We start from the raw sequence: 10,172 nt of genomic DNA on the forward strand, positions 1-10,172 counted from the left end.
TAGGGGTCGTTGTTTCCTGTTCCGTTCCAAGCCAAAGAGCATGCCTGACGCTGAGGTAACCAATCAGCTTCCAGCTGCTCTTTAGTGATTTCACCTTTAGTTCAGGTGTTGAATTTTAAAGGTTCATTCAGACTCTTTTCTTGTTGTTTGATCTCTTTCTCTCCTTTCTCCTCCCCTTAGTCTGATTGCATGAAAAGGGGGGCACATTTGGTCTCCTACCACAACTATAGTGAAATGCGCACTTTGGCTCGCGCTTTACAAAGAAGATATCACACTCATGTCAGCACCTGGACTGGACTACATGACGCCCTGAAGGTCAGTAAATTCAAAACTCAAGGCTTTCCTTCTCTGTGAGGGTTGATTGACACGTCTGTAACCTAACACAGCAAACAAAAGTACATCACTACAGTGCTGAAGGGCTTTCAGAGAGAATTTAGGCTTTAGAAAATGATGACTTTGACTTCACTCCATCTTAGAAAGACAAGAAATACTTTCCCTCCTCATTCCTTTTGTCAAAAGCACCACAGACCTCGGAAGTCTTCTTCACAGTGAGAGAACACAACAGGACGGATTCACCAAAGTTGTGTAGCACACTTGACTCTTATTGTGTTTGGTAACTTTATTCTCCCCGCTGACTTTGCTTTCTCTGCCTTTCCTAACTGAAAAGCCGTCCTGCTACAAGTTGCCTGATTACATTCACTCTCTCTTCTGCACGAGTAGAGAACACGATGTAAATTGTGACTCAATCATCATGTCATCCTGTCTTAAAGTGACAGTGCACCATTTCCTGGTCTGGGTCTTCAATGGCAAAAACCCGTCCCGGTCACATTGGATTAATTATGGAGCTTTATGAAGTGTTAACAGTTAGAACGACACATAAGCTCAGAGTACACACATATACAAGTACCAACTATTCAATTAACAATCAATTTCCACATCCGTCCTCTTCCAGGAGGGTCGCTGGTTCTACACCGATGGCTCCAGATCTGACTACAAACGCTGGGCTAAGGGTGAACCCAACAACTGGAAGGAAGAGGACTGTGTGGTGATGTACAGCACAGGTACCTAATACTCCCTGTATCCAACCAGGGCCACCTGGGGCACCAGGGGGGACTGGATCTGGACTTGATCGTTTGTGCTGTTAGACCTAAAGATGCCACAAAGACAAAGAATGAAACCTTCATCACACAGACCACAAAGATCCAAACTGTTGTCTAATGTCTGACGTCTTTCCACAGCTCACCTCAACGACGTCAGCTGTGAAGTTCTAAGACCCTACATATGCGCCAGACGCGCCAGACGCTGATCCACTGTGGAGGCGTTGTAATAAACATCAACAGAATCATCTCCCTCCTTCATTCTTAATCAAACTCAAGCTTTCATTGTGATGCTAAAGTTCTGGCTCTGTTCTGATTGTGGTGAGAGTGAAACCTGCTTTGATTCAATAAACTACTCGCATTCTGAATTTGGTTGAGCTTCTTTCTTTCTTTTAAGCTCATTTTAGTTTGTATTCTAATTTGGGATCCAAGCACAACATGCTGAAACGCTCAAATGTTGATTTGACCTTTTCTGCTAGATTTGCCATACACTCAAAAGAGGACATCTGTTCATTTAGCCAATATATGAAATGCATTTGCATTTCATATATTTGTTTTTTTTTAACTTATGATTCAAAGGTTTGCTTTTACCTGCTCTATTAAAATTACTCTTTAAGCGTTAGCTACAACTAAGCTTAGCCATTCAGATGAAATTCCGTATTGGGGGGGCTCACTGCCATTGATTCAAACATCACCCCCGTAATGAAATGCAATTCACAGTATTTAAACAATACTTCATGGAAACAAATGCCTTGTTTTCTACAGCATAGTGTTGTATTAATGGTTAACAGTATCATGCTGTCAGAATTTGGCTGCATTTTACAGAAATTTGTTACAGCGTAGCTTAATATGTGAAATACTGTAAAATATTGGACAATTAAAACACTTTGATATTTGGCTTACTTCGACCTACCTTGCCCTGGAATGTTGTGCAGCTGGTGTGACTCCTGTAAAACATCACATACAATAACTCAAAGGGCTTTACCAAATGTATTTCTGTTTAATGTTGTAGGGTCTAACCAGCATCTAGATTTGAGTGATCTGCTTAAATTGAATGATTAACCTGTCCATATAAATCCATATAAATAAACAATATATGAGCAGTACAAAACAAACAATATGAAATGTTAAGAGTATTAAAATAGTTTTAGTAGAGGCATGTGATTAAAAAATGAATGCAAAATCTCAATAAAGAAGAATCTTATTTGTGATTAAAAGAAAAAACTATTTAAAAATGTAATATTCCTCCTGGATTATACTACATACATTTCCGGGGCCCTCTGGTTGGCATTCAACCAATGGACACAGAGTGAGAACCACGTGAGTGCCATCACGCGGCGGACACCCATTCGGTAGGTGGCGGTATACACCTCTAGGGTCATTTTACGATCCTCTTTAAAGAAGTCGAAGGAGACTTGCACCTTTGCACAAGTGCAGTATCTGGCGCCGTAGCTAGTGCGGCTGGACGGAACAACGCAGCACGAAACCATGGACGGCAGAAGCTACGGTTCAGGTGCACATAAATGAATTGTTAATCATCACGTTACACATTGACTGGGCTCTAGAAACATGATATTGCTGTATGCTAGTTTTCTGTGTATACTCTTTTGGGACTAAATAGCCACCGAAGCTAATGTTTAGCTTGGCGGTCGAGGCAGGTGACGCCGAAGCGCAACTAAGCTAGCTTTCCTCTAATGTAGCTTCCTAGCAACGACGAGCTGGCCTGAAACGCACAAGACTTCCCCGCTGTGTTGTTCCAGTAATGTTTTGACTGAAGATACTTGGACGATACGGGGTTTTAATGCGTGTTTATGAAATTAAAACCCTGCAATATTCTCGTGGTTATCACTATATCGCGTTATGATGACTGATTAGCCCTTTGTTTGCTAACGAGCTAACGCCGAGGCATGATCGGCTCTCATCTCGGGCGGTGAAACAAAGGTCTGCTTGAAATCTGCGAAATCTCGATAGAAAATGGGGCGTTGGACGAAATTGGCATGTAGTATTTAAATGGAGGTTCAATCACCGAATCTACGACGACACTATTCAAGCAATCGGTCTATTTAACTGAACGTCTTGGTTGGTTGCTTCGAATTACATAAATGGGACACGGAAGTCTTTTGAATGATCTAGGTTGCGATTTGATTATTTTTTCGAATCCCCTTAGTCTAGAGTCTAAGTGATTACTGTCCAGTTTGTTTCTTTAAATGGCGCTAATGTTTTCACGTTTGTTGTCTTAAAGGTTACTCCAGTTGGGGAGGTGGAGGGTCAAGCAGCAGAGGTAAGCCAACACTTACAGTTTCATCACGGAGGTCAATCATGATGTGAGGATATGTGGCCTTTCACTGTTGTCCCTCTCCAGCAGTATTGCATTATTTATTTAGTTTTAATGTAGTTCTGAGGAAAGGAAACACACATCAGTACATTGTGTTCTCTGAAAACACACACACCACCAGTGAAAACAGTGATATTGTGTGTGTGTGTCATCATATAGACATTACATACAGCGTACACAGTTAATTTAGGAGAGGGGAGGGGTCATAATTCTGTCCCTTCTGTGTTTTTGTGCTCTTATATACGGAGATATAAATGTGCACAAAAGCACACAGTTTTGCTTTCATTTCCCTCCGGACTGCACACAACACAAGCCTTCAACACACTCAAGCTGCTTAACTAGACAGCATTGTTGCTTAGTGATTACATCATCAACAGTCCCCATCCCTGCACACAACCACTTTGATAAGCAGCTTTGTTTTATACAGTGGTTGAAGACTCTTATGACCTTTTAAATATAGGTATTGTTGTTAAATATACACACACATTTGTATAAAATGAAAACAATATTGTTGTCTCACCACCAATTTGTAAGTTTGAAGAAGCGTGGGGCGATTGTAACGATGTTAACACATTTGTACTCCCTGCTACATTAGGTTCTGGCAGCTTTGACCTGTATGGGGGTGGTTATAAGGACTCCTTGTCAGGGCTCGGTGGCTATGGAGGAGGTGGGCACATGAAGAGAGGTCTCTCTGGGGCATCGCTGGTTTCATCCACAGGCACACACGCAGATGCAGTTATAGCCAAGATTAATCAGCGCTTGGACATGCTCACTCAGTTGGAGGGAGGAATGAAAGGGGGTCGTAGCGACAGGTAATACACCTTCTGTTGTTGTTTATCTGTGTTACCAGGTTAAGCCGCGCTGCCATAACATCTGGCAACATCACAAACACCATGATGGGACATATTTGCTGAAGTACAAAGCATATGAACAGATGTAACAAAATAGGCTTTTCTGGCACCTCACACTGCATTTATTCCTGAAAACAGTCCAGTGTGTAGTGTCCTTTCAACACATCAGCCCTCCCAGTACATGAAGCCATTGTGTTTTCAGTACATTTGTTTTTCTCTTTCATGAGATTCAGAAAAGTTATCTATATCGTACATGTTGCAGTTCAACATGAAAACAACTGGTGGAATCATTCTATCCATATGAGCCTGTATTTCAGCATGTATTTCCATCAAGAGTTTGACCACGTTTAATTCTATGGAACAAACAAAGAACCACCTCTGAGAGAGGTTACAAGCTTTTGTGTGCATTTTGAAAACTTCATGTGGTTGTAGAAAGAGATGTCATTGTCCTAGTGATAAATTGTCTAAGTTAGTAATTCCAGTTTACACGATAGGTCTAAATGCATGGGGTGTGATGGAGTGTGTGCATCTTGCTCAGAAGCATTGAATAGCTCTGCCTTTGAGGAAACTTTGAGTGCTCCTGATTTGCTGTTTCCTCTTGGATTGATTTCTGGGAGAGAGATAAATAGTGGTGTTCCCTCCTAAGCTTATACACCATGGCAATGTGCGACCCTCTGGAGACACTGTTATAGGCCAGGTGGTCTGTAACACATCAACATCCTTGCACACGAAGCCAGTCCCTTTTCAGCATTGCCTTTGTCCTGACTTTTAGTTTTAGTTGCTCACACACTGTTTCTTTCATCCTCCAAGTGACCTATCCCATGTCCTGACCTTTGGTTACTCAAGAGAGATGAGTTTCTTGGTTTTTCAGCCTAGTATTGCTATGTCAAGTGGAATCGTTGGTTGGAACCGTCAGTTGCATCTTTATCCAAAAACACTCAAGTCTCCAAAGCAAAGCTCAATTTATAGAATCCCTTCTTAAGTGCTGACACATAATTCAGTGACTTTTCAGGCCTTCCAACAATCTAGAGATATTGATTCTAATGGACCCCCTGCACCACCACCACCACCTAAGTTTGACAAACTGTCCTTAAGCTAGAGAGTGGATGGGAAAAGAAATTGCATTTCCCTTAACCTACGGGACCTCCAACAGAGAAGGTGGTTGGATGAGCTTCTGCAAACTTCATAATCAGAGAAAAACAGTGCCATATACTGCAAACTGTTAACTTGTTTTGGATTTGGAGTTTCTGATCTCATGTGGTTCTAAAAGCTGGGAGTGACAAGAAAATAAAGGAAGAGTGAAAGTGAGACATGGAGGAAAAGGAAATGCAGGTGGAGAAATCCAAGCCTGACTGCCTCCCTCGCACTCTGCTCTTTATCATCCCTCTCCCTTCCTCCCTCCCGCAGGTTTGACCAGTACGAGTCATTTGACTCGCGCCCCTCCGCTCTCACCTCTTCCCGAGATCTCTACAGATCTGGTGGCAGTAGCTATGGTTATGGCGATGGCCGTGGGGACAGCATGCTGTTGGGTCAGCGTGGAGGCTCTGGCTTCGGAGGGGGAATGGGGCTTGGGGGAGGAGGAGGCTTCGACAGCCCCTCCTCTTCCTATGGAGTCGCTAAGATGCGACACAATATGAGGGAGTCCTTCACCAGTGGCCAGGGAGGCGGTTCTGGAGGTGGAGCATGGGCCGGAGCAGGCCGACGTTCCCCCAGAAGGGGTGGAAGTGCCGGGGGCCGAGGAGCTGGAGGGTTTGGAAGCCGCAGGTCTGACCCCACTCCATTAGGCGGAGGTGGGCGAGGAAGCGGTAGTGGTGGCCAGTCCCACCGTGGCCACTCTCCAGGAGGTGGTAGGGGCAAGCTCCCATCCCTCCTTTCCCACCGCATGTACCCTGAGAGTGGGGGTTTCCATCAGGGTTCCACTCAAGGGCCTCACGACTTTCCTGGGAGGCATTTTGGAGGGGGCCCACGGGCTGGCCGCCAGCGAGGCCGAAAGAGACCCCTTAACAAAGTAAGTACCTCCAGCCAGGTTAGGATGCCCCATCACACTGGGTGTAACTTGAGCCCTTTATAAAAAAAACTTCCTTATGTACCCGCATCAGACAAGTCAAGTCAGCCTCACGTGCTCGTATTTGCTGTGTAATAAAAGCAACTTGTCCCAAATCATCTCTAATTTAATCATCACTCGCCCTTCCCCCTCTGCCCGGCTCAGATTCATTTTGGAGCTAAAATGCCCCCTGTGTACATTAAGTGCCCAATGACAACCCACAGTGTACACAAGCTCACCATTGCCCTTATTTTATTTGGATTTTATTTTTGTTTTGCCCCACCCTTGGGTAGTCCAAGGTATCAGACTTGATTAAACACTAATGTTAAAGGACTGTCCAAAGAAGGGAGAGATTTCACTTGTGCCAAATTGGATTTGACAAGTCTAGAATTTACAGATGTGTGTGTGTGTGTCTCTGTATGTGTGTGTGTGCGTGTATATATAACACTGGCTGTGTTGTCGTATGTTTCTGCCAACATGTCCATGTCTAAATGCAAATTGATTTTGTTGACCCAAAGCAGGGGAAACCACAGCGTGATGGGCAGAAGAAGAGAAAACAGATGCTCACTCCATCTGATGAGCCAGAGTCAAAAATTAACAAGACGGAGAACACAGAGTCAGAAGCTCCCAAAGGTGCTCTCCAACACACAGGACATACAGTACATGACACCATAGAGATAAAACTACTACTTTGCAAACCACATTTCCATCTTGATTTCTGCTTATGGTCTTTTTGATGGCTCATGCTAATGTCCCCTGCTTCCACCACAGAGCAAGTCGAGAAAAACGGTGATGAAACTGAAGCAAAGACCGAACCTGATGTGAGTGATTTCATTTGTTATAAGTCTCTGACAGTAACTAACTCTATTTATTACTTTTTATAGTCTATATTATGTTATTCATAAACCTCCCGTCTGCTTATCTTCTCCTCATCACAGGACAAGGACACAACTCCTGTTGAAGATGGAGAGAAAGGTGAGCTCACAGTTGCTCTTGGCTGTTCCTGCACTGTATAGGTGTCTTAGATTGCGTCTTCGGTGGGACTGTAAAAATGCTTTAGCCGTCTTCATCAGCTCCTATATGATAATCAAGTTGTTACGGGTATGCTTACTCTCTGCGCTCTCCATCCTCAGATGCACCCAAAGACGAAGACGACTCCCAGACGAAGAAAAAGCAACAGGGCAGACAAACTCCGACCCCAGGTCTGGACAAGCACCCCAAAATGAGAAAGAGGAGGGGCTTCCTGGAAAGGTGAGGGGAAATGTAACTGCAGACCACTGAGCCCGGCACAGGCTTGACCTCCCTTAAACGTTACTTTGCGTCTCTTGTCTTTTATGTCCATTGATGAATCATTTAGTTTAGGGAGCAAAGGGATATTTCACAGTAAAGACCATAAGTGAAGCAGCTGTTTAAACCCTCATTTGTAAACTAAATTGGTGATAGAAGAGGAAACGTGCGTGGTTTGTCAGTCTATGCTGTGATTGAGCCTCCCAATGCATGCTTTCTACATTGCAATATTAGCAGAATAACAAGTCTTTCGGCAGCAGTGTCCTTGTATTGACCAATTTTCTTGTAGCTCTCCTGTGCTTTACTATGGTAAGACCGGCTCACATGTAGTTGGTCTCCACCTAGGTGTCGCCGCAATAGTGTTCACAAGCATTGCGAAACAGCCCAAATGGCCCAAATTCATCCAATTCGAATGTATAATTATACATTGTGTGCCTTTTGAAGAGTTGGGTTCGCAGGCTAAATGTCCTCCGTGTCATTTTTGCTTTATTCAGGGTGATGTTTGCGTGCTCTGTGTGCAAGTTCCGTTCATTCTACAAGGAGGAAATGGGGGCGCACATGGACAGCCGCTTTCACAAGGACCACTTCAAGTTCCTGTCCGGCCAGCTTTCCAAGCCCACCACAGACTTCCTACAGGTGACTCCAATTTGACCGACATCAACACATTGTACCCTAGATACAATGACATTACTAGAGACACTGATGAGCTTTCTTTGGGTTGTAGGAGTATTTGCAAAACAAGTTTAAGAAGACGGAGCAGAGGGTGGATCAACTGGAAAATCACAGCGCTGCCATCTGCCAGGTGTACAAAGAGCAGGACCTCACCAGGGGTAAGCGGCTTTTCCGTCTCCGATTGTCTGACTGTGTATGAGTGATGTAGAGGACGCAAGTGATCTTACAGCAGATTTTCTTCCCCTCATTCTGGTGTAGAACTTGGTATGGAGCACTTCATGAGGAAAGTGGAGGCTGCCCACTGTGCGGCCTGTGACCTTTTCATTCCAATGCAGCCCCATCTGATTCAGAAACACATCAAGTCGCATGACCATAACTATAATCGGAAGGTATGGGACAACACACACATTCCAGTTGGGACTTGATAATGTAATGGACACTGTGTCCAAAGCTTAAGTCTTTGAATTTCATCTAGCTAATAGTCCAGCATGTTGTGAGTGTAACAACCACATAGTGTGATATCAGATGTTGTGTTTATTCTTTGGGTGTTTTCCCTCTGCTCTGTGTATCACTCGTAACTGTCCTCTGTGTTTCAAGGGTATGATGGAGCAGTCAAAGAGGGCCAGTTTGTCAGTTGCTCGCAGCATCCTTAACCACAAACTCATTGGCAAGAAGCTGGAGAGCTACCTCAAGGTATGTGGTTATTTGTTATGCGCCGTTAAAATCGTAATGTTTTTGTTCCGGCGCACTATGGGATACATAATTATTCTTGGTGTCTTATTAAGACTGTCAACTTAGCATTTTCCTTCATTTGGCAGGGCGAGAACCCATTTACTGGTAACCAAGATGACCAGGACCCTGAGGATTCTATGGTGATGGACATGTCAGAAATGGAGTTCACCAATGACCTCAAACCAGAGGAGATGCTAGTCAAAGAAGAGCCAGCATCTCAGGAAGAGCCAGGCCAAGAGGTAGCACCTGGTGAAGCAACAGAGGAGGAAAAGATGGAGGAGGAGCTAGGAGAGGAGGAGGAGGAGGAGGAGGAGGAGAAGGAGCAGGAACAGGAACAGGAACAAGAGCAAGAGCAAGAGCAGGGGCAGCAGGAAGAGGAGGAAGGTTTTGAAGTTGGGGAGGATGAGGAGGAAGAGGGATATGTGGTGCATGATGAGATCGGGGATGAGCTTGAGGATGAGATTGGGGAGGAGGGAGCACCGGTTGAACTGCAAGATGAGGATGAGGAGGATGAAGGAATAGAGGCAGCAGTGATTGAGGGGGTTGATAAGACTGATGATGAATGACTTTTGTACCCTGTGTGCGACTTTTGACCTAAAAAGGTCCGGACCACTCAATGCCTCCCACAGTCTGTGCAGCCTGATTTTCTAAGCAGGCACATTGATACTCGCCCTGTCCGCCAGGTTTTTCATTTTTAGAAGCCTAAACATGAATTTTTAATTTTTGTTAATACATTTTTGTGCCTTTTGTTCCAATGTTTTTTATTTTATTTGTTTAGAACTGTTAAGAGAATTGTACAGTTGTGAGCATTGTCCATTTTCTTGTGTTAAGACAATGCCATACCAATTTGCCCATTGATAGGATTTATGAACGTGAATCAAAGTGCTCATCTTCAAAAATCCAACATAAATTGACATTGCTGGGCTTTTATTCTACACCTTGGGTCATTCATGTAGTATGAGGTGAGTCTATAGAAAATATGTGGAATATGTAGAACAGGAATTGATCATGTAACAATAATCTCTCATGTAACAGGCAGTTTTGTTTCCCTCTGCTGGTTAAATAAACTTGTTAAATTACTATTTCATTGTTTGTATACTGAACTTTTTTTTTAGCAATTTTCGCCAGAGATCAATCGTACAAGTGACGCTTGG

The 10,172-nt window shown here is 43.8% G+C and overlaps 2 protein-coding genes across 3 annotated transcripts; both read left to right on the plus strand.

The window, feature by feature from the left end:
* The first annotated feature begins 193 nt into the window (after positions 1-193).
* LOC142996669 (galactose-specific lectin nattectin-like) lies at positions 194-1,450 on the plus strand. The gene is made up of 3 exons (XM_076147671.1): positions 194-315; positions 953-1,061; positions 1,239-1,450. Exons 1-3 carry the CDS (start codon positions 235-237, stop codon positions 1,304-1,306), a joined length of 258 nt encoding a protein of 85 aa, XP_076003786.1. The 5' UTR covers positions 194-234; the 3' UTR covers positions 1,307-1,450.
* Positions 1,451-2,505: 1,055 nt separating this feature from the next.
* Positions 2,506-10,105, plus strand: LOC142996858 (uncharacterized). 2 transcript variants are annotated; one of them, XM_076147972.1, is made up of 13 exons: positions 2,506-2,610; positions 3,340-3,378; positions 4,028-4,244; positions 5,691-6,291; positions 6,846-6,960; positions 7,099-7,148; positions 7,266-7,302; positions 7,461-7,578; positions 8,109-8,250; positions 8,339-8,444; positions 8,545-8,675; positions 8,884-8,979; positions 9,105-10,105. In XM_076147972.1, the coding sequence occupies exons 1-13, from the start codon at positions 2,586-2,588 to the stop codon at positions 9,582-9,584; spliced, it is 2,157 nt and encodes a 718-aa protein (XP_076004087.1). In that variant the 5' UTR covers positions 2,506-2,585; the 3' UTR covers positions 9,585-10,105. The 2 variants fall into 2 exon arrangements, with proteins under 2 accessions (XP_076004087.1, XP_076004088.1); XM_076147973.1 differs by having other exon boundaries at positions 6,849-6,960.
* The last annotated feature ends 67 nt before the right edge of the window (positions 10,106-10,172 follow it).

This window comes from Genypterus blacodes, unplaced genomic scaffold (genome assembly GCF_046128005.1).
Source record: "Genypterus blacodes isolate CSIRO-AG114 ecotype Tasmania unplaced genomic scaffold, CSIRO-AGI_Gbla_v1 ptg000039l_1, whole genome shotgun sequence".
Classification (NCBI taxonomy): Eukaryota; Metazoa; Chordata; class Actinopteri; order Ophidiiformes; family Ophidiidae; genus Genypterus; species Genypterus blacodes.

Bases quoted from the DNA above. Each gene is read 5' to 3' on its own strand.
- LOC142996669 (XM_076147671.1), top strand. From the start codon at position 235: ATGCGCACTTTGGCTCGCGCTTTACAAAGAAGATATCACACTCATGTC. The intron at 316-952 runs GTCAGTAAATTC...GTCCTCTTCCAG, and splicing joins GACTACATGACGCCCTGAAG to GAGGGTCGCTGGTTCTACAC. The intron at 1,062-1,238 runs GTACCTAATACT...GTCTTTCCACAG, and splicing joins TGTGGTGATGTACAGCACAG to CTCACCTCAACGACGTCAGC.
- LOC142996858 (XM_076147972.1), top strand. From the start codon at position 2,586: ATGGACGGCAGAAGCTACGGTTCAG. The intron at 3,379-4,027 runs GTAAGCCAACAC...CTGCTACATTAG, and splicing joins TGGAGGGTCAAGCAGCAGAG to GTTCTGGCAGCTTTGACCTG. The intron at 8,445-8,544 runs GTAAGCGGCTTT...ATTCTGGTGTAG, and splicing joins AGAGCAGGACCTCACCAGGG to AACTTGGTATGGAGCACTTC.